The following is a 25021-nucleotide window of genomic DNA, read 5'->3' on the forward strand; positions in this document are numbered from 1 at the left end:
CGTTGACAAGTTTTCAAAACCAAATCAAGTCACTCTTTCATTTTGATCTCAAACTCAAAAAAAAAAAAGTATACAAGTATAAGAATGAAAATGGAGATTATTTAGATTCCCTAACAATTTCAATGCTACTTTTCAAGATGATACTACAGTGAACTAGTGTGGCTCACAGCAACCAGGCAGGAACCAACAAGGCATACACCACAATCAAACATGTTCAGCTAAAGATGCCTTTAAGCTAAGCAGCAGAAAACTCCTACTTAGAAGCTATAGTATTCAGCTGCCAGGCACACACACTCCCACACAAACTGGATCTCATATTGTTCTGTTAACAACATACCCTCCAAGACCATTCCATTGGGAATAGCTTAGCCTGACAAGCCTGAACTGACACAGCCTGCTACTACAATGGTTTCTCTACTCTGGGGCTTCACTTACATAAAGGTGTTCTGATGTGGCTCCACACACCAACACTCCAGAAGCATTAACTCTCAGGCAACAACCTCTGGCCATAGGCAGCAGGAACACATTTTATAGAAACACTGAGCCATCTCACCAACCTGAAAAAATTATTGTTACTCACTTCATTTAACTGAAAAACTTGGGAAATGTGGATTTATTTCAGCCTTGACTTGGATTATTATGACAAAGGCACTTAGGAGCTCCAACACAAAATGAAATAGCAAAATCCTGTTGCTGAATATTTAACATACATAGAAGAGTTCCTAGGAGTGGTACCCTAAGAGTAAGCAAATAAACACAGGAAACTCCCTATGTTACAATAGGTAGTCCAAGACCTCTGGGCTGGAGAGATAGATGGCTCAGCAGTTAAGAGCACCGGCTGCTCATCCAGAGAACCCATGTGGAAGCTTACAACCATCTGTAACTCCAGTTCCGAGGAATCTGATGCCCTCTTCTGGCCTTCAGGGACACTAGGCATATATATATATATATATATATATATATATATATATATATATATATATTATATACCATATGCAGACAAAACAACCATACAAATTAAATCAATAAATTTACATTAATAAAAATAAGAATAATTTTTAAACCTATATACAAAAAGGAAATTGTTTTTAAGAGGAAGGCAGGCTCTAAAGACAAACTTGCCCCCCAGTTTGGTCTACTTATCAATGTCCACAGAGCGGAAAATCACTTCCTGCTCTAAGAGAAGTACAGAAATTTTATGTACAAATATATGGAAAGAAAACAAAGAAGATCAAGAAAATTACCAGCCATCTGGACTTCAAAATATAGGGGGAAGGCATAGCTCTCTTGTAGCCAAATATAGCTCACCTAAAAATGATATTAGGAGAACCTCCAGTCAAAAGGATTCCAGCAACCTAGAATTCAGAACTGTTTTGAATAAGTACCTTTTCATCTTGAAAAAGGAACCAGGCATGGTGGAGCACACCTTTAATCCCAGCACTCAGGAGGCAGGAGCAAGCGGATCTTTGTGACTTAAGAAACCAGCTTGGATGAGAACTCAAGAAGCTATTCTCCAAAACACCAAACAATCCAATTAAAAAGTGGGGTACAGAACTAAATAGACAATTCTCAATAGAGGAATCTAAAATGGCTGAAAGACACATAAGAAAGTGTTCAACATCCTTAGCCATCAAGGAAATGCAAATCAAAACAACTCTGACATACCATCTTACTCCTGTCAGAATGGCTAAAATCAAAAACACCAATGACAGTTCATGCTGGAGAGGCTGTGGAGAAAGAGGAACACTCCTCCACTGCTGGTGGGAGTGCCAACTTGTATAGCCACTTTGGAAATCAGTATGGCGACTCCTCAAGAAAATGGGAATGAGTCTACCACAAGATCCAGCAATTCCACTCCTAGGCATTTACCCAAAAGAAGCACATTCATACAACAAGGACATCTGTTCAACCATGTTCATAGCAGCACTATCTGTAATAGCCAGAAACTGGAAGTAGCCTAGATGCCCCTCAACCGAAGAATGGATAGAGAAAATGTGGTACATTTACACAATGGAGCACTACTCAGCAGAAAAAAACAGTGGAATCTTGAAATTTGCAGGAAAATGGGTGGAATTCAAAGAAACCATTCTGAGCAAGGTAACCCAATCAATCACAAAAAGACAAACATGATATGTACTCACTCATATGTAGATTTTAGACATAGAGTAAGGGATTACCAGCCTACAATCCACACTGCCAGAGAAACTAGTAAACAAGGAAGACCCTAAAAGAGACAAACTTTGTCCCCTGGAGAAGGGGAAAGGGTCACCATCCCCTGAGCAAATTGAGAACATGGGAAGAGGGGGGAGGAAGCTAGGAGAGTGATAAGGGAAGAAAAGGAAGGATGCAGAGGTCATGAGGAAGCAGAAATTTTGAGTCAGGTGTAGATTAGAAGAAAGGACATATGATAGGTAGGGTTTTAGTTGGGGGGGTGGTAGAGGAGGAAGGGAGGGAGAAGGGAACTGGGATCGTCATGTAATTCAATCTTGTTTGTAATTCAAATATATAAAAAAAATTAAAAAAAAAGAAACCAGCTTGGTTTACATAATGAGTTCCAGGGTAGCCAGGGCTACCTAGAGAGACCCTGTCTCAAAAACTACCAAGAGGAGGGGTAAAAAAGAAAATCAATCAAGTCAGAAGTTACTGTGGCCAGCTGGAGTCACACCGAACTTATGTGCAGCTGTACAATCACCACTTTGTCAGACCTTAGCAGCAACTCCTCTTGTTCATCTCTCAAAATTGCCAGAGGGAGATAATTTAATAGCAAAGCTAAGAAGCAGTGTGAAAAATAGTAAGAAAAGTGGTAACTTATCAATTTTCCTAAAAAAAAAAATAGGAAGCAGATGAATTTGCTTGACTTTTAGCATGCATGGCTTCTAACACATAATTATCTTTTTGCTTGAGTTAATAATTCTCAGCAGTCAAGGAAAACTCATTTTGTGTTGGAGCTCCTAAGTGCCTCTGTCATAATAATCCAAGTCAAGGCTGAAATAAATCCACATTTCCCAAGTTTTTCGGTTTAAATGAAGCGAGTAACAATAATTTTTTCAGGTTGGTGAGATGGCTCAGTGTTTATATAAAGAGTTTAATCTTTACAAAAAATTTGCAATGAAACATAACAGTTATGAATAATCTTGCTTAACAAATTAACTGCACGGAATTCCAAATCACTACATTACGGAGTCTGTCTCCATGGTGGGAATACTTTGGGCATCAGGTCTGTGACAGCATCAGGCACCTCGGTTTCCTAGACCTACTGCTGTTCAGAGACCTGTAGAGACTGGTTTTGGAAGTGAAAGCTCCCCAGGAATAACTGATTCACTGGGTATTTCTTGAGTTCCAATTATTGAATATTTCCTGGAAATTCAGAGTGCCTGCCCTTTCTTTTCTCAAAAGGTTACTTAGTATTTTCAAATGCTATTTCTATTATAAGTTGATTTTGCATGCAACTTTCCGATATTCTTTCGTTGCTTGTTTTTAAACATTAAAGTGACAAAACTGGTAAAGCTTTACTGTAGGTTTTTTGATGAAACTTTAGCATTTTCTCCCATAAAATCATGTCATCTACAGAGACAATTTCACTCCATCCTTTCCCTTTGGGCTCCTTTCTTTCTTTCTTTCTTTCTTTCTTTCTTTCTTTCTTTCTTTCTTTCTTTCTTTCTCTTTTCTTCTTCCTTGCCTGATCACTCTGGTGTGGAGCAGAAGCCATGTGCAGGCCCTTCCTTGTCTTATCTCTGATCTTAAGAGGAAATCATTAAACAGTACACTGTTGGCTATGCATTTATCATATACACCCTTAATTTTATAGTGAAACAGTCCTTCTACGCCTAATTTGTTGAAAGTTTTTACAGTGAATACAGGATGGTCTGTGCTGTTTGTCCACCCTATGACTATGACGAATCCCAGTCACTGAGTTACATGCACTGCACATACTTTATGCCCCAGGGGAAAATTCTCACTTGATCACGGTGGTTGATCTTTAACTTAAATTTACTTCTCCCTATATGTGGGTTCTACAGCCTTGGATTTATCCAACCATAGGTCAAAAACAAAAACTTTAACTGTATTTGTACTGAACATATACAAACATTCTCCTCTTGTCATTGTTATCTAAACAGTATAATCACTATTTATATAGCATTTGTATTGTATTAGGTATTATTAGTAATACAGAGAATGAGTAAGATCTTGGAATGTGTAGCTCAGTGGTAGAACACTTGTTCAACATATACAAAGCCCTATACAGCAAGCATTTAGAATGTCAAATACACATAAAAGGCCCTTCCTATGTTAAAACACTATAGTAAAAACACTAAAATACAGAACAAAGTGTGTTGACAGCTACCATAGAGAAACATGGTAGGTACCATGACAGCTACCATGTCACATGTAAAGGTAGGCTCACCAGAATAACAGCAGATGTCTCAACAGAAACTCTAAAATCAAGGAGATCTTAGAATGATGTATTCCAAACTCAAAGCCACAACTGCCAATCCAAACTACTGTACCAGAAAAACTAGCTGTCAGAATTGAAAGGTAAATGAAAACTTTCTAAAGTAAGAACATGCTAAAGAAATTCATGACCACTAAACCAGCTCTACACAGAAATACAAAAGAATCCTTCAGAATGAAGAAAAATAAACACTCATGAAGTCACAAGAAAGAATCATGTTAGGATAGCAATTAAGCAAATGAGAAATAGGAAAACACTAAAAGCCACAAAATCTAAACAAATGACAGGAATTAATATACACCTTTCTATACCAACTCTGAACATTTAGGATCTCGGCTCCCTAACCAAAAGCACAGACCAACATGTTAGATTAAGAAATCGGATCCATCTATCTATTACATCTGCACCTCAACATCACAAACAGGCACAACTTTACAATAAAAGGAAAGGAAAAGGTACTGTAAGCAAATAAAACTAGGAAACCAGGAGGTGCTATTCATTATCTGACAAAATAGATCAATCCAAAGCCAGACAGAGTCTACAGTGTTTCCATTTGCTCAGAATACCTTTGCCATGTCTTAACTTTCAGTCTGTGTGAATCTTTTAAGGTGCAGAGTCACACATTTGGGTCTTGTCTGTTTAGCTAATGAACCACTCCTGAGGGGAATAGAACAATTTTACATTCAAAGTCATTGTTGATAGGTAAGGACTAACTGGTATGCATTGTTGTTTGACTGTGTTGTAGCTAAGACTTGTTCTCAATGCACACAGAGATTAAAAAATCTACCATAGTTGGCCAATGTTAAGGTTTAATGAAACAGAAAAACAGTGTTATATACTTCATATGGAGTCTGTACTTGATAGGTGTTTCGGAAATGGCAACATTTATCATCTCATTTGCTTAAGGTATCTCATATCACTAGGTCATATGTTACCATATGCACACACCCCTCTTCCTTATTGACTTTAAGCCTAAAATTGCTAAGAACTCTCATTCACTATGTTTGATGCTCTTGGTTTGAAGATGCTATAAAACTATTAAAGGTTAAAAAAAAAATCAGGACAATAGAATTTATTTGCCTACACAGTGGAAAGGACCTCGGTTGAACTCATCACAATCAAATGCACTCTAGAAGAGTGCCAGTGTGGATGATCCACAAGTCTCACGGACACTCATGGGTGAGATGCACACAGACACTCATACAAATTCCCAGCATTTTAGTTATGCACATTTCATTGTCTTTGTGTCTTGAAATATATATGACATCATTGTTAAATCACCATTAAACTTCTTTTGTTTAGCATGATAAACCTTCCACCACAGATTCGGTCCTTCTCATCCTAAAACTTTGAGGTTCCTTGTGCCACCTTCAAGACTGCAAAGCTTCAAAGTCATTAAGCCTTCCTCCCCACCCCATATATAAAAGAAAATGAGTTAGTGGCCATTGTTTTTATAATCTGATTATACAAGTCAGTACTATACTGTATATTCTGACATTTTATGATCTGATGTCAGAAATTAGACACTATTTTCTACCCTTCATAGTTTGCCTTCTTCATGTTATAGATTTTTTTAAATAGTTCTACAAGATCATCACAAACTATACAAGATTAAAATAAAGGTATTTCTAACTGAGTTGTCTGTTTAAGGATGTGACCATGAGTTTCCCTCTCAGAGTCTGCAATGGAACTCCAGTCGCCTGACAGCTCTCAGTCACGTTCCTTCCATTCTGCCTTCATAACCATCCTACACTGCAGCTTTCTACTGGAATAGACATAACAAAATGACTTCCAACCTTAAGATGGAGTCGGGTTAAGTCTGTCACAATTCCCAGCACCTACATAATGACTCACAACCCATTGTAACTCCAGGCTTAGAGAATCCAATGTCAATGAGCAGCTCTGGGCTTTGAGAACAGATTTCAGGAAAGTGGAGTGATTATACAGAAGTTAGACATCTACATACACAGAAGCAGTGATGGCACCGAGGGAATTACTCATCTCTTTATGACAGATAACATCATACTGGCAACCTCTGCAAAAGTGGGGCATTTCAATCCAAGCAATACCCACTTGCTTCAGCATGTAGTTTAACACTTAGAAAACACAATGGAAATGCCATGGATCATCCCTTCAGGTTACTTCCAAGGAAGACAAAGGGAATAGAGTAAAGATAATGAAGGAAAGTTGATATCACACTTACCCAAAATGAGGGACAAAGTTCTTTATACCTACACTCTTCACTGTCAAGGTTAACTGCCTTTTCATAACCTTTGAATTCATTTGTTCTGTACTCTTTATAAAAGATATTCTACGCCAACCTTTACTAGAGACTTTGCCAAAAACACACTTGGCTTTTTTCCTCTCTCTCCCAAGAACAAGAGAACAAATCAACCCCAACTTCAACATTGCAAGACAACAAGCATGTATATTTCCTCCCATTATCCCACTAAACATAATGACTAATTTGTGTGTGCAATGCGCATATGTGTGCAAGTGTGTATACACGTGTGCATGGAGGAAGAGGTCAACTTGAGGTGCTGATTCTTCAGTGTTGTGCACCTTGTTTCTTGGGACAGAGCCTCTCACTGTCATGGAGCTACAATGGCTTGCCATCACAAGCCCTAGCAGTCTCCTAGCTCCACTTCCCCAGCTCTCGGATTACAGATGTACACCAGCACACAGCTTCTCGTGTGATGCTGGGGATCCAGACTCAGGTTCTCATGCTTATGTGGCAAGCACTTCTCCTACTGAGCCGTTTCAGCTCCCATGGTGGTCTTTTTAATGGGGATAAGAACAGTGTGATGTTTTGAATGAGATTGGCCACCATAGGCTCTTATGCTTAGTCCCCAGTTGATTAGATGAACTGTCAGGGAAGGACAAGGAGGTGTGGCCTTGTTGAAGGAGGTGTGTCACTAGAGGCAGGGTTTTGAGGTTTCAAAAGCCTATGCCAATTCTTCTCCCTCTCCCTCTCTTCCCCCCACCCCTACTTTCCGCCCTCCAGCTTGCTGCATGAGAATCAGGATGCAAAGTTCTCAGCTACTTCTCCAGTACCATGCCTACCTGTGTGCTGCCATGCTTCCCACCATAATAATAATAGACTAACCCTCTGAAAATGTAGACAGGGCCCAACTAAATGCTTTTATTTTGTAAGAGTTGCCTCGGTCATGGTGGCTCTTCACAGCACATCACAGTTACTAAGACAAGCAGGTATTATAGCCATGCAGAAAGGAGGCAAGCTCTTGGAAAGAACATGCTATATGCTTTTAGCATATAACACCCAGACTTGACAATGTGGCGAAGTAGATGTCTGTCAACCTGAACAGTATCTGGAATTTAAGTCCAACCCAAAAAAAGACTTGTTAATTTTCTCTTACCAGAAATAAGAATAATCTAAATTATCTAAGTATCTAAACAAATGTTCAACTTGAAAATGAACTTAAAGACTGTGCAGACACAGCCAGTGATCCTGACTGGCTCAGGGGACCAGAACAAGAAATAAGCACAACTACCAAAAAATGCTGACAGTATGGACAATGGACAAAACAAAATTTACCAAGTATAATTTTGGTAACTTTAATTTACTGGGGCACAATCTACTGAAGGGAATAGATCAGAATGGGTGAAAGCTGGGTACCTCAAGATATAATGATTAAATGCACAAGTTTAGGGCTGGCGAGATCGTTCAGTAAGTAAAGGTACTTTGCCACCAAGCCTGAGGGCCTGCGTTTAATCCTGGGGCCCAGACGGTGTAAAGATAAAACCAACTGGAAGCTGTTCTCTGGCCTCTACATGCTAGTGGTATGCACTAGCATGTAGTGCATACCACTAGCACACATCAGCACACAAAGAAATAAATCGATGTCACAAAAACATTTTTAGAGGCAGGAGATGTGGCTCAGTGGTTAAGAACACTGGCTGTTCTGGCAGAGAACCTGTGTTCTGTTCCCAGCACCTATATGGATCCTCACAACCATCCACAAGCCCAGTTCCAGGGCATCTGATACCTTCTTCTGGCCCGCGCAGGCACGTCATGCATGTGGTACACATACATACATATGCAAGCAAAGCACCAATACATACACCCACAATGCGCCCTCCCTCACCTTCCTCAGGACTTCAGCCAATGTTAATCTTCTCAGTAAGAACTTCTCTGGCCACTCTGTAAAACTGCAATAGCCCTTGCCCACTGAATCCTACCCCCAAGCAATTGCCATGATATAATGTATTAGTTTATAATAAAAACAAAAAGAGAACAGTACAAAAAATCAGAATTGCTGAAAGGAGCAGGGCATGTGTATTGGAGGATACTCTTCAAATTTCCTGACCAGAGAATGGAATATAACTCAGTGGGAGACCAACACAGCTGTTCTGCAACATGCATGAAAAGACAAGGCAGCTCTTCTCAGTACCCTCGTGCTACAGTGAGAGGCCAATAAACCAACAGCAGAGTGGAGCACATGGCAAAGATATGTCAACTGCAATCTCCCAAGGCAGAGATAATCAAACCTCCAAGAAATCAGTAAGACTACCAAAAAATAACAGAGGTCAACCACCATGTGCCTTGCTTTAAATTATGTAAATAAAATGCTAAAAGAAACAACCAAAATCATAAGCCAATGAACATGCCTGCTGGGCTAGACTAGAATTTTAATTAAATTCAAACATTTACACCATATCTCTTATTGCCAGATACTCTTCAAAAAATTAACTATACAACTGATTGCATTAAGCCCAAGCACAATAGAAGTTAATTTAATTGCATTATTTCAATTTTCTCCTCCAAGATCTTTTAGCCAAATAGCTGATAAAAATTAACTAGCCAGCCACATTTTACCTGTTTCCTTCCTCCTACCTTGAATGAAAAGTGTTCCTAAATCATAAATTATAACTGGCCAAAGTGCAGGTAACTCGGCTGATCAATACAATTTCTTAGGGTTTGCCTTCTTGAATAGTCAGAGTAGAATGCATTTGCTATGGCAATATCAGTCCACAGCACCAGACTGAACTTGTGTTTCTGGCTCACAATTTAATATCCTCACAATTTTTCCTATTCAGAATAGGTTCATCAATAATTATTCTTAGTCTAGCTTAGGCATTCACAATTACAGGCATGGGCCAGCAAGAGAAGTCAGTGTGTAAACGTGTTTGCTGCCAAGCCAGACAACTAGGTTCTATTCCAAGACCCGCATGGTAGAATGAGAAAACCAGCTTCCGCTGGTTATCCTCTGACCTCCGCATGCATGTCATGCCTCAAGTGCACTCATACATAAGGATACACATGCACTGTAACGTTTTTTAATGCAATTTCAAAAGTAACAAATGTCTATGCGGTCTTCCCGGCACTAAGCAGCAAGCACACAACTAGAACCCATACCTGCAGAGCTCAGGAGGACGCTGAAGTCTGTCCCCCGCTGTGATTCTCCACTTTCATCATTGAGTTCTTTTTCAGTATCCTGATATCGATCCCAGTTACAGACTATCTTTCTTCTAGAAAAATGTCCTCGCTCATCATTCTCTTCTCCATGGGTCTCTGAATCACTGTCGTCTTCCACCTGTAATCATTAGAGACCAATCAATAGTCAGGCAGTGGAATCCTGACCTGGGGAGTCTTTACAGGAAAATAAAGGAACATAGGTGTAACACTAAAAATTGAATTTGGAAATAAGGCTGGGATCCTAAGCAATATTTCGCAGAACCTCACTGTATCAGAGCATTATCTCCGGGTAACTTTCTAATGAGTATGTAAGAAAATCAGTACATTCTGCCTGAACCTACCCCCACACATCATGGCTGTTTCATCTACTTGAAATAACTGAGGCTACAGGATTGTTAAGACTTTAGGACCAGAGCCTGGCAAGATGACTCAGGGAAGAATGGCACTTGATGCACAAGCCTGATGGACCCGAGTTCCATCCCCGAACCTCACATAAAGATGAAAGGAGAGATTAACTCAAAAAAGTTGTCCTCTGACTTCTACATGTATACTATGGCACACATGGTGCACATCACACACATCACACACACACACACATTAATAATAAATAATTTAATTACTTTAGAATGGAAATCAGCTCTCCTTGGAAATTTACAGATGTTTATAAACATACCTCACAAATGTGTTTTAATGGGAACTCAACTTAGAGGAAATCTTAAGCATTTCTAGTCTTGGGCATTAAAAGAAAGTATGCAGAGAACAGTAGATTGTAAGAAATCCTCCAGTATACTTAGAAATGACAACTTGATTGTATTAAGAAATAAAGTACAATGCATCAAGAAGGACCAGTGGGTAAAAGCTTTTACCACCCAAGCCTGGTGACCTGAGTTCAATCCCCGAAACCCATAGCAGAAGGAGAGAATCAACCTGACCACAACATACGAGCCTCACTCTTTCACTCTTTCCCTCCCTCCCTCCCTGTTTCTCTGACACACACACACACACACACACACACACACACACACACACACACACACACACACACACACAATAATAAAAATAATAAATGTAATGGGTTTGGAGGAATGACTCAATGGTTAAGAGCACTGTCTGTTCTTCCAGAGACTTGGGTTTAATTCCCAACACCCACATAGTAGCTCATAACCATCTGTTCCAAGGGATCCTACACCCTCTTCTGGACTCTGTAGGCACTGCATGCATATGGTCTCTAGACATACATGCAGGCAAAACATCTATACACGTTTTTTGTAGGAAATAAAGAAATTGCAAAAGAAAAAATGGTGGCAGGAGAGAGAAGAGATAGATTAAACAAACTTAATGGACTGGGGTGGGTTTCAGTGGCAGAAGAATTATTTGAGGAGAAATTGTGGGTATCAGAAAATGAAGGTCTTGGTTCATGAGCTGGGGTAGGTGTCAGTGGCTGAAGGTCCTGGCATATGAGCTGGGTGGCTGTCAGGAGCAGAAGGTCCCAGGTTCCATCCCTAGCACATCACACACACCCCACTGAATTCAGAGTTTAAGATTGGGGACTTAGCTATACTCTGATTAAATAATCTAACCAGAGGAAATAGTCATCATGAAAACAGAGGAGTGCAAACAATGACAACACATTTGACCACACTAAGAATGAGCGAGTAAAACTATTTACTGTTTGATTCATAACGATGCTGTGAATTTTTAGTGTTCTAATGCATTAGGTGCATATATTCAACCATATGTGAAAAAAATAAGCCATGTGGGAGCCGGTTCAAACAGTGGAGAGGAATAGTGGCCAGAAATAAACTACTTACATGACCATTGCTGAGCTAGGGTGGCAATAGAAATTCGTTATACATGTGTTGTTAGCCCATGTGTTGTTGAATATTTGAAACTTTTCCATAATAAAGTGTTATTTTTTAAAGAAGAGAGACATGTAGAATCTAAATATATATATATATATAGTTCAAAGGAGAGTTCAAAAGATTAATATCCTTATCAAGAAAGTAAAACTAGTGAAATATATTCAAAACAACCATTTATACAGAGCAGTTAAATATTAATTTAAAAACTCCAATTAGGTAGGTGTGGTGGCATATATTTATAATCCCAACATTACCATGAATTAGAGACAGCCTAGGCTACAGGGTAAGACCTATGGATAGGTGATGGCTTCATGGGAGTAAAGAGTCAGTTTTCTTTAAGAGTGTGGCTCTGGCAGGCCTGCCATGCACCGCTGGATGGCCCCACTATTGGGAGTATACATATGGTCAGCACAAATTGTACTCAGTGGATTATTAGAAAGCAGGGGGGAGAGAATAGCATGTAGGGGAAGATCTGGAAGGGGTCAAGGTCAAAATCGAGGGGTGAATATAATCAAAATGCATTATATGAAGTATTTTTGTTAGATTTTTTTGGTTTTTATTTTTATTTTAGAGGCACTCTTTATATATCCATCCCCCCATCCCCTAGCCCTCCCATTCTCCCATGTTCCCCACCTGCCCCTTCAACTCGCCCCCCACCTCATTATGACATTCTTGAATTAAAATATTTTTTAGAAAACACTTTACTAAACAGAAACAGGGCATTTGCCTTGTAGAAAATGAAGACAAAAACTAAGATAAATTTTGAGCTATTGGTGTATTATACATAAGGCCCTACATCCAAAATCCCCAGTACTTCTCATCACTGAGAGTGTACCCTAATACACATATTCCTGGTTCGTTCTTCTGTTAAACTTATCCACTTTATTTCTGGCAACCAATTTTATTAAGAAAGCATGATCTAACTCTCCATTTCAATACATTTCATTTTCTATAACACACATACTATTGGAAGGGTTGGTTCGGTTCTGTTTCTGAGAGAATCTTAATATGCAGCCCAGGTTCTTCTCAGATTCAGATGCTTCATGCTTCAGTCTCCCAAGTACTGAGGTCACAGGCAGGTGCCACCATGCCCAGGCCAGTCTCCTGAGTGCTGAGGTTACAGGCAAGTGCTGCCATGCCCAGGCCAGCCTCCTGAGTGCAGAGGTTACAGGCTAGTGCCACCATACCCTGGTCAGCCTCCTGAGTGCTGAAGTTACAAGCAGATACCACAGCACACAGGCCACACTTCTAAACCCACCCCTCCAAAACAAATTCCTTCCCTACTTGTTTCTTCCAACAAGTCCCCAATGCTTTCTGTTCCCTATCCCACATCACCGAAAGCCAGCACAAGCTCTTCGTAGTGTGTCTATTTATTGACGAGGCCAGGCCAGGGGGCATGCAGAGAGTCTACCTTCTGCCTGGCTTCTTCTGTTTTTTCTTAAATTACTTGTAGATTTGTTTTTAATTTCCAATGTTACCTAAATGCTCAGTCAAATATGTCCTGGCTATAATGTGTCACACACTGTCCCTGGACAGTGTTATACCACAGTCAAATGTGTCTTGGCTACAATGTACCATACACAGTCCCCTGGGCAGTATCATATCACATCGGTTGACAGACAAACGGAAACCCCAGCACAGCTAACAGGATAACTGCAGAAGGGTTGAATGACAGGCCTAACGCACTCATATGTCCCCATTTCTTTTCTTTCGTTTTTTTGTTTGTTTGTTTGTTTGGGTTTTGGTTTGGTTTGGTTTTGGTTTTTCGAGACAGGGTTTCTCTGTGGCTTTGGAGGCTGTCCTGGAACTAGCTCTTGTAGACCAGGCTGGTCTCGAACCCACAGAGATCTGTCTGTCTCTGCCTCCCTAGTGCTGGAATTAAAGGTGTGCACCACCACCGCCTGGAGTGACATGTCCCCATTTCTACCTAGGACATTGTTTCATTGTTACCTTGGTCCTCTGTAAATCTGTAATTTCCCATCAACCATGCACCCAACAAATTTCACATTAATCAGTAATTCTCACCTAAGTGAAACTGGAAAAGTTTCCTGAGAGGATGGACTAAATCAGCCTTTCAAGATCTCTTTTGGCCTTCAAATACCATAAGCTTCATCGCAAAAACAAGAAAATGGTCATTTATATTAAAATCTAGATATTACAAATGGAGCCTGAAGCCTCGAGGCTGCCATCTCTGTAAAATTCTGAAGACCCACAGATGCTGACTGATTAAAGTTATTTAATGAGTGAATTCTGCTGTGTAAGTCAACTAATGCCTGGGACCAATGAGAATTTGTGGGCCAGAACTAGAACTGGAAGTGTTAGCAGGCTTCCATAGGGGAAAACCCAATATTCTTTTGTTGTCCCAGTGAGGAAAGTTCTGAGAGGCTTCTGCTCTTAGCCTGAAATCCCTAAGCCACTGAAGCACATGGCAATCTGAGCCCAGGTAACATAACGATACTGATATAAAACACAAGTATGACTGGAGACACCTGAGAGGATGTTACTGCAGGAAAACAAACACTGAAACGGAAGGCAGGAGACTTGGAGAAACTTAAGGGCCCTGAAATGATCATCACTGAGTGCTCACAGCAGGCTGGCCTCCTGCAGATAAACACTCCCTCATCTCAAATCAGAGGTGTCACCAAACTAGGATCTCATTGCTCCTACCCAAATGTAAGGGCCAGAGAAGAGCGGAAAGAATAAAGCATAGGAGACATTTGCTTCGTTATACAAACATGGACACAGCAAGTGGGAATACTCGAGAATGCGGTCTTCCACAAACAAGGTGTTTTTATGTTGACATTTCAAAGCTGCCCTGGTAATGTTCACGGTATTACTTTATACCTGGAAGCACATCATGGGTTTCAGTGTTCATAAAGTAACAGAAACCCAATTAGGTTACTTAAGATCAAAACACTGCTGAGCGTTTATCCTGCCCAGTGGCCACACAAACCACAAAAAAATCCATTTGGACCACACAGAGGCCCTTACCTGAAAAGAGCACTATTTCACTTCTAATAGGCAAGAGTCAGTTTGACTTGACCTTCTACAGAATGAAGATGAAGAAAATCCTTCAGTGGACAACCCCTCTGCATAGGCAAACTAAAATTCTTCACCAGTCGGGTGTGGTGGTGTATGCCTTTAATCCCCAGCAACGCAGGAACAAAAAAGACTAATCACTTTTCCACCAATTGGGAATGGCATGGTAACAGTAGAGTCAGCAATTCTATGTACACTGACACACAAACACCAACAGGAGACCAGGATTTAGCCAAGGTCTCTGCTGCTTTAGAACAAAGCTCACTTGTCCCCCGAGGTCTGGTAACATACCCCTCTTTTCTACCCGAGATCCACCCGGAATTACCTTTAGGGTTCACATTTCCAATGACAGTCTTAAGACAATTCAGACCCCTAACATGCATCCCCAAATTTTTCCAGCCATCGCCCATTACCTAGTTCAGTGGCCACTTCTATGTTTTAAGATAATTGTTGCCAACAACACCTCACTTCCTGGAATAAAAATCTGTTTGGAGAGATAACTCAGCAGTTAAAGAGCACTTGCTACTCTTCTGATATCCTCCTCTCCTTGTTCTCTTGTTCTCCTTCTTCCTCGGTTCTCCTATTTATATGCTCTGCCTGCCAGCCCCGCCTATCCTTGCTCCTGCCTCGCTATTGGCTGTTCAGCTCTTTATTAGCCCATCAGGTGTTTTAGACAGGCAAAGAACCACAGCTTCACAGAGTTAAATGTATTTAAACGCAGGATAAACAAAAGTCACACACCTTAAAATAATATTCTACCACAGGTATTAGGCAAACTTTTTCCTCCTTAACTAAATCCACCTCCTTCCCAAATCCACTACCCAGTCGACCTGTTGCCTATTCGCCAGCAGTCCGAAGGGAGTGCTCACATCTTCCAGAGAGATGAAGCAAAGCAGTGCAGCCCTGCCACATGCTGAGCAGCTCCCCCGGAACGTCTCATCAGCTACGCTGAAGGGTCTATCACTTAAGGCTCTTCACATATCGTCCCTGGTACCATGTAGCTGTCAGTTCTGATAAGACGCCAATTACCAAGGCAAGTAAGTGGCTTCGGGAAACCTAAATTTCTAAAACTTTTAAAAACCCGGTTCCCTGGCAACCCTTGCAAATTAAGGATCATGATGTCTTCTTGCAGTTCTTGTCTGTGTTGATACATTTCAGTCAATGCACAATCAGCTTCAGTGGAGTCTATTGTTGAGATGGCCTCACTAAGTAACCCAGACTGACCCCAAACTCCAGATCCTCCTGGCCCAGGCTTCCCAAATGCTGGGGTTAAGGCAAACACTGCCGTGCAAGGTTTGGATTCTTAATTTTTTTTCTGACAAAACTGGGGTGAATCTAAGGCCTCTCTCATGCTAGCTACATACCCTAACACCCACCTGTACCTACTGCCTTTTGTTAGTTTTCATTTTGAGGCAGGCAGAGTTTCACCAAGATGCCCACAAAAGCCTTGAACTTGAGATTCTCTGGTCTAAGCCTCCTGAGTAGTTAGGATTACCAGCCTGCATCCCCAGGCTTGGCTAGATTCTTAATTTTTTTCAGTGCATCTGATTGGAGCTTTAGTATTGGGTAATGGTACGGGGAACAGAGTCTTGTGTAGCCTAGGCTAGCCTCAAAGTTAACAGCAATTCTCCTGAGAGCTGCGTTATAAGTATTTGCCACCACAACCAGCTTTCTTTTCCATTTTTAAGGGAGACTTTCCTACTGGTGGTTTTATAAGTTTCCTCTATGATATAAATCCGAGGAGGCAAAATGACAATTAGGCTGAAGCAAGACTCTTTCTCATAGAACATCCATTTTCTATTGAATTCTCTGGGCTTTAGAAATGAAATAAGGTTCAGGGAGGAGCTTTTTCAAAGGTCTTATAGGCAGAAGCACAATGAAAATACTTTGATGTGTAAATATGTCTCTTCACTGAGCAAAATATTAGTGTGAAAAAAATAATTTTCTCTACATGTGGTCACCCATGCCTTTATAAAAGCTAAGGAGTTCAAGGTCAGTAAGTTCAAGCCTAATAACCTAGGGCTATAGAGACTAAAATGAAAAAGAAAAAAATGTAAACTATCTTAGTGTCTAAAGGCCTTGTGAAAGTTCTCATGACTACCAATGGAGAGGAGGGAGACTAACTGGCTAGAGCCAGAACGTGAACAAGGCTGGAGGACTGAACTCAAGGCCTCCTGTATGCTTGGCAAGCTACATCCCCAAATCATACATCTTCCAAACTCATTTTCATTCGGTGATCTCATTTAACTTCAGTGATGCCCTGGAGAGTAGACAGGATCTTACACATAATCAATTATATGAATACACATGAAGTCTATTTGAAATAGATCATGCCCCCATTCCAAAATTTACCAACCACACAAGTGAACAGATCTCAGACCCCAAAACTTACTCAGTGAAACTCACCCTGGCAATCACTGAAACAGCCAAGATTCAAGTCACAGAAAATTATCAAAAACTACCGACAGCAAACTAAAACAGAAATCAACTGTTAACAAATTATGGAAGGAAGGAAGGAGGGAGGGAGGGAGGAAGGAAGGAAGGAAGGAAGGAAGGAAGGAAGGAAGGAAGGAAGGAAGGAAGGAAGGACAGGGAAGGAGGGAGGCAGGGAGGGAGAGGAGGCAGACAAAACAATAAGCTACAGCTCACTCTGCCTATGCTTGCTAAGGTTTAACTCCACCTTGTGCTAAGGTGCCCCCTCCTCACACCACCTAAGGGCTCAGAGTGAGCTACAGTTCTTTCTGCCCTTCCCTGACACCTGAGTGTCTTCATGACTGGTCCCACCACATCATTTGGACCCTTGATCAAATTATAATCATAGTCTCCTTGTGACAAAACTCAAATACAGTATCTATATAACATTTTCCCCTCCTGTTGCTAGAGACTAACCTGCTGGCCTTGCACATGCCAGCTATTACAGAGCCAGGACACACAGCCTTTCAGCTGTCTTCTTAGACAAAGGTTAAACTCAATCTAAACAGCAAAGGCTGTTGGATTTGCCATTTCACACAAAAGAAAAAACAGATCTGCCAGAATTCTCATCTTCCAAGGGTGACAGTCATATATACACACTGACCAAACGAGGAAGAACACACCACTATACCGATTACGTCAAAAGTCTTTGTGTTTTTAAGGGTGCTGGCTTCCCAGCATGTGAAGCTCCTCTTGAATTGGTCCTCCTTTTCAGTCTCCTTTGGTGGCTGGTGTATAAAAGGTCTGCCTTTTCTGCTTTGAGGGCTGGCTACATTTGTTTCATGTTAAAATCATTTCTTCATCAAGATCATGTACACACGGCATTAATGAGAGGAGAAAAGAAAGAAGTACAGAACTCTTAGAAGTAGTTCCCAAAGTCCTAGAAATCAAGCAACAACTGCTGCACAACTGCACAACCCTCCCTTATATAGAGAGTTTAATCAATCACAAGTGTTTTGTAACTAGAAGGAAAGGTGTTGTTCGTGTGAAGGCAAGTACATGCATGATTCTTCAAACCTACTTTTGTTACACAGTGCACAGCATATGGAGGGCGGCTGCCTGACACAACCTCTGATTGAACTGATCCTTAACTGCATGGCACCATGGCAATACATTAGAAGACATCTTTCCTTTCCTGTCCCTACTGGAATAGAGAAACAAAAGAATAAAACAAAATAAAATAAGAAAAGGCACTTTTCAAAAATTTCAAGAGACTATTTCCCCTACAACAGGACAGAGTCCTGCAATCTACATCTCCCTTCTGCAGCTCTTTCCCAGTGTGACCTTTAGGAAGCTCTTCCAACATTAGGAAGGAAAATCTTTTAATTAAAAGAAAGGGCAGCAAAGACACCGAGGAAAGCATAAAGCTTTCACCTTGTATTAGAGAAAGGTGGATTTTCTCAAAGCTCCTGATCCAGCAGGACAAAATGCAAATCCCAGGATCAGTGTGGTGGGTAGGTAAGGCAAGCCAAATGCCTAGAAGCTGAGCCACAGTGCAGTGCACTTTGGTACTCCAATGTGGGAGTTAGCAGTGCCAGCAGCACTGTTTGGCCTTATTTTTGGCATAAGTATGAGATTATTGACCTCTGCTTCACATAAATCCAAAGTAACATTTAATTCCACATTCCCTAGATCCTCAATGAGAACGTCCAAATACTCCTTGGGGAAAAAGTACAAAGTAAATTCTAGTGTTGCTTTCTGGTAACTATGAGGCCGCTAAACTTGAATTGTATCCTACACTCTCAAGAGGAATGCCCTAGTTTGCAATCTATTGCTATGATAAAGACCACGACTGAAAGCGACTAGAGGAGGAAAGGGCTTATGTGGCTTACACATCTGGATCACAGCCCACCACTGAAGGAAACTAAGACAGGAACTCAAGCAGAGCAGGAACCAGAGACCATGAAGGAACCCTGCTTACTGACTTGTTTGCTTTCCATGGCCATGACTTGCAATCTGATGGAAGCAATTTCTCAACCGAGGCTCCCTCTTTCCAGGTGACTCCAGCTTATGTTAGTTAGGAGCCAAAAAAGTAAAAGAAACAGAAAAAAAAGGGGGGGGGGAGCACAAGGAATAAAGCTGAAAAAGCCAAGAGGAGCTTCAGCAGAACAAAAACTAATGACTCTCCTGCTTCAGCCTTCTCAGTGCTAGGATTCCAGGCTGTGCCACCCACCACACCTGGATAACTTGTTCTTTGACATAAATGTAAGACTGGAGAGAGAGCTCAGCAGTTGCTAAGGACCTAAGTTTGGCTCCTGGCACACCAGTCAGGCAGCTCACATTAGCCCATAACTCTAGCCCTACGGGATCCAATACCTCTTCTGGCCCCCATGGGTATCAGTACAAACTTGGCATATACTCACACACATACAAATAAATAAAATTAATAACTAAAGAAATGTATATTTAAGGAAATGATGGATAAAATGGAAGTTTTGTAGGCAGGCGGCTTTGGCACCAAAAGAGTCACTACATGTGTAAATTCTATTTCTACCATCCAGAAAATAAGAGTGTACACTAAATAAAAATCAATATATCAGAAGATGCTAAAATCCCAAAAGAAATTAACACTTCCCAAAGCTTGCTACTTCATATGGTGTATTCTGTGGATATATGTTCTACTTTGATTCTGAACCCCAATATGCATTAATAAGTAAAATTATACTAACATTCAGAAACATGGTAACACTCCAGGCCTGGAGGTTACCCTCCAGTTTCTGGAAACATTTCCATTTGGAAATGCCATATTAAAGATAAAATACCCACATGTGCACAATGGAGCAGAAAAAAAACAATGGAATCCTGAAATTCACAGGCAAATGGATGGAATCAGAAGAAACCATCCTGAGAGAGGTAACCCAGTCACAAAAAGACAAACATGGTATGTACTCACTCATATATGGATTTTAGACATAGAGCAAAGGATTACCAGCCTATAGTCCACACCGCCAGGGAATCTAGGAAACAAGGAGGACCATAAGAGAGACATACATGGTTCCCCTGAGAAGGGGAAAGGGACAAGATCTCCTGAGCAAATTGGGAGCATGGGGGACGGGAGAGAGAACTAGGAGAATGAGAAGGGGAGAAGAGGAGGGGAGAGGAGGACATGAGGGAGCAGAAAGTTTGAGCCAGGGGAAGAATAGAGGAGAGCAAGATAAGAGATACCATAATAGAGGGAGCCATTATGGGTTTAAAGAGAAATCTGGCACTAGGAAATATGTCCAGAGATCTACAAGGATGACACCAACTAACAATCTAAGCAATAGTGGAGAGGCTACCTTAAATGCCCTTCCCTGATAATGAGATTGATGACTAACTTATATGCCATCCTAGAGCCTTCATCCAGCAGCTGATGGAAGTAGAAGCTGACACCCACAGCTAAACACTCAACTGAACTGAAATCCAGTTGCAGAGAGGGAGGAGTGATGAGCAAAGGGGTCAAGACCAGGCTGGTGAAACCCACGGAAACAGCTGACCTGAACATTGGGGAGATCATGGACCCCAGACTGATAACTGGGAAACCAGCACTGCTGAAACTGGGACTGCTCCAGACCCCCTGAATGTGGATCAGTGAGGAGGTCTCAGAAATCTATGTGTCCTCTGGTAGTAGATCAGTATTTATCCCTAGCATATGACTGAACTTTGGGAGCCCATTCCATATAGAGGAATACTCTCTCAGCCTAGACATATGGGAGAGGGAGAGGGAACTGGGATTGGCATGTAAAACAATCTTGTTTCTAATTTAAATTTTAAAATGGGGGGGGGGAAGATAAAATACCCTCAGCTGCATTAAACACACACAGTTATCAACTAGTCTGGCCCCGATATGCACGCTGTTGATCAGGCAGGGGAATGTCTTTCATCCCCCAAAAGTAAAACCCTACCACCAAAAGTTTCCCCCACAGAGTCAGATAAGGCAAATCCAGTGTATACACTCAATAGAATTCTTTCAACCATAAAAAAGAAAACATTTTTTCTCTCATTCGTGGGTTTTAGATTTTCATAGATATATAAAATCATATGTGTCTGTGAAATTGTATGGAAGAAAGGACACTGAGGAACAAAGGGAACTAACATGAGGGGAAAGCAGGGAGAAAGGGTTGGGGGAGCTCAGCATTTATGTACTTTGAGGAAATGGTACTCGAGTAAAATAGGGCCATGAACAAATAAGACACAAAATGAAAACTTTTTAGCAGGGCGTTGGTGGCGTACCCTGTTTGCCTGCTGTCAGTCATGTTTGCTCCGTGAATGTTACTGCCATTAACCAAGTAATGTGCCACTGGCCCCACCTGCTGTTCACAGCTAGAATTGTGCTTTGATTGCTGGTTTCACCCAGCTGACAGCAAGCACAGTTCAAGGCATCTAGGTATCTAGGTATCTAGGACTAGACCGAACGTCTTCTCAACACTAAGGACAGGACCCAGGCCCTTTTCAGACCAGGCATATGTTCTCACATCTAGTTACACCTCCTGCCCTGGACCTGATTCTTTCTGTTCATTGTTTTGGAACTAGAAAGGGACTTTGGAGGTGGAGTTAACACAACCAGCTGCTCTTCATTTGGTTTAGTTAAAAGACACAATTTTATTTTTCTTGGTTTTATTTTGTTTGTTTCTCAATGTGTAGGGCATTTGCTCAGAGGAAGGCAATACATTCCTAACCCTCCTCACACAATGACCAGATTCTGTTGGGTGTGTTATAAACAGCGGGGCCATTCTTCAGACCCCCTGCTCTGAGCACACCCCAATTTACAGATTTGCTTTCAACTGTAGTATTTGTTTCTTGTGGGGAGCGGTGTCCTTCAAGACCTGATGGCAAATGCCTATAATTCCAGCACTTAAAGCAAGAGGATAAAGTGTTCAAGGCCAACTCAAGCTACAATCTCATTTTCCAGGACAGCCTGGGCTGTAGAACAAGAGACCTTGCTGAGTACAATCCAAGGGAAGAAAAAAGAAAGTCCTTTAGTCAGACCTTGTGTTGAGGAAGTGCTGTCACTCCACAGTTCTAAGGAAGCCACACTCCAGAGTGTGGGAAGTACACACCGAACCCAACACTTCAATAATCGCACAAAGAACACAGGTTAAATGAACAGACAGAAACCATGACAGCACAATCCTAGATGCCCAAGGAACTCCATACATACACACATGAAATTCACACAGCACATTTTTAAGTATTCACTAGTGGAATAGTTTTAATTGTTCCCAGTCACAAATGATAATGATCCGTTTACACTGAAGAACATATCGGTCCCTATCCACAGTGGCTTTCTCACAAAAATACACATCAGTTAACAAAATCTCTTGGTGTTAGTAACTCGACTTCAAAAATACAGAAATTTTAACTATTGTAGAATTGAATATCTAAAATAACATATGAATTTGATATTGTCATCCTAACTACATCTGTGTTAATAAAATGCCTCTACCACTCAGAAATCCTGGCACTGGGGAGATGGAGAATCTGAAGTGCAAGAACATACATAGAAAGTAAAGGGTAACTACTAAATAATTTTCTGGCATAAAATATATTACCCCAGATAAAGTTATGAGGAAAATGTGAGAAGAAAATGAGTTGAAAGCTTTAAGGAACAGCTAAGTTTTTACTGCTGAAGTCTTTATTGATGTGATTTTTAAATGTATGAAGTCAGTATCAATCACTACAGCATTTACGACCATTTATTCATAAAAAATAGTGTGACTGTTTTATTTTAAATGCTTCTATGGCTGTTGTTGAGACAAGGTCTCATGTAGCCTACACTGGCCTCTAGCTACTGTGTAACTTCTGAACGCCTGCCTCCAGTTCTGAGTTCTGGTAAGGTGTGCCACGCCATACCCAGGGTTTATGTGGTGCTGGGAACCAAACCCAGGGCCTTAAGCAAGCTATGCAATACTATCAACAGAGCTGCATCCTCAGCCGTTAAAATGCTTTCCCGCTCCATGCTTTAAGTAACAAATGCACAGAATATGCTGGGAATTGTATTATCTTTAAAGTATCTGATTTTAAAATATCTTAGATGTAAGCTTATAGACATGGTAGTGTGCATGGTTTCCTCTGAATAAGTAAAACAGTTTGAGGGTGAATTATCTGTGTAGATTATGGAAATACGTGGGTGAAATAATGGCCAGTGGAAGAAATCATACTTCAGAACAGCACACTGTTAACAAGAAGAGCTACACAGGACACCTCATGCCTATGCAATGGCTCACAATGACAAGAAAGAATGTCATGCCTTTTCCTCACAATGTAGCCCAGCTGTCCTGGAACTCACTATGTAACCTGGTCATTTATTTATCGTGTAATGCTAAAGGAATTTTCTGTTGGGGCATTTAAGCACATTCAGCTTCTAGCCAAGCCAGCTTCAGTCTTTCAGAAAAGGGAAAAACACTCCTGGCGGTTGGTATTTGAGTCTGAGAACAAGCTTTAGACATCTGCCAAGACCTGATGTGACACCAATCAGGCTCTAAGGCTGAACACCAGAGCCAGACATTTGCCTTTTACAAAGTGTAAGAACTAGCAATAACTAGTGTATTGTTTACTACCCAGGCCAGGGAGTAGTTATAAAGCCAAAAAAAAAAAAAAAAAAATTAAATAAATAAATAAATAAATAAATAAATATGCCTTCAAGCCAGGCAGTGGTGGCAGGCAGATCTCTGAGTTTGAGGCCAGCCTGATATACAAAGTGAGTTCCTGAACAGAGAAATAAATAAATAAACAAACAAACAAATATGCCTTCAAAATTCCACTTTGCTTAGTACCATAACTTACAGCTTTCTTGCTTTTTATTGGATATAAGTAACTAAAAAGTGGCCAGACTAGGAATGGTAGCATAGATGATGGCTAGCCTGGGCTACATAGTGAGACTTTGTCTCACTTCTTTTTTTAAGTGAATACAGACATATACACCCACCATATAAATATGGATAAAGTCTGCTAACATTCAAAGAGCTAGATGTGTTACCAGTATCACTCACTATACAGCCTTACAATATACTTAAACATGAGGGGGAAGATATATGAAAAATTCACTCAAAAGTTCCCCCACACACACCCCACTGTGTGTACATGTGTGTCTGTGTATGTAGTGTATCTGTGTATTCAAGCATATATACCTTTGTGAATGCTTGCAGAAGTGAGAAGACATTGGGTATTTTCTTCCAGTAAGTACTAGGTACTATCCAAAGGAACTGGAGTCAGTATGAATAAGAAACACTTGCATTCTCAGGTTTATTTATTTTATTTACATATTTGTGTGTGTGTGCATGTAAGTATATGCCATGTATGCAGATAGATGCCCACTAGCCTAGGGGTGAAACCACCCACAAAACGTCCTACCTCATCAATCACTAATTAGGAAAAATAAGGGATTTTCTTATGCCTCTTATGGAGGCATTTTCTCAATTGAAGTTCCCTCTTTTCAGATAACTCTAGCTTAATATGTCAAAATGACATAAGACTAGCCAGGACACAAACACAATGGAGTAATACATTTCTAACAAGTTCATCAAGTTCCTCTGATCTCATCACTAAACACTGTATCTATGTGTTGGAATGCCACTTTATACTCCATAAATGTATAGTTACTATTTGTCATTTAAATTTTAATATATATTTTGGGGCCAGCAATATAGTTCAATGAGTAAAAGCTCTTGTTGTGCAAGCCTAATGACCAGGATTCTATTCTGGTAATCCACGGTGCAAGGAGAGAACAGACTCCAGAAAGTTGTCCTCTGACCTCCACCCATGTGCACCCTACACACA

At 40.7% G+C, this 25021-nt stretch overlaps 1 protein-coding gene and 1 non-coding gene across 2 annotated transcripts in view; both read right to left on the reverse strand.

Annotated features, from left to right (window-relative positions):
- The window catches only part of Aven (apoptosis and caspase activation inhibitor), a 135187-nt gene that overhangs the window by 107290 nt on the left and 2876 nt on the right, over nt 1-25021 (reverse strand). The window contains exon 3 of the mRNA XM_027420892.1: nt 9831-10008. Coding sequence (XP_027276693.1) covers nt 9831-10008 — 178 coding nt within the window. The remainder of the gene's footprint in view (nt 1-9830; nt 10009-25021) is intronic.
- On the reverse strand, nt 21879-22005 carry LOC113836440. Its single transcript, XR_003486647.1, has one exon. It is a non-coding gene; the product is annotated as a small nucleolar RNA SNORA11 (small nucleolar RNA).

Source organism: Cricetulus griseus, chromosome 6 (genome assembly GCF_003668045.3).
Source record: "Cricetulus griseus strain 17A/GY chromosome 6, alternate assembly CriGri-PICRH-1.0, whole genome shotgun sequence".
Lineage (NCBI taxonomy): Eukaryota > Metazoa > Chordata > Mammalia > Rodentia > Cricetidae > Cricetulus > Cricetulus griseus.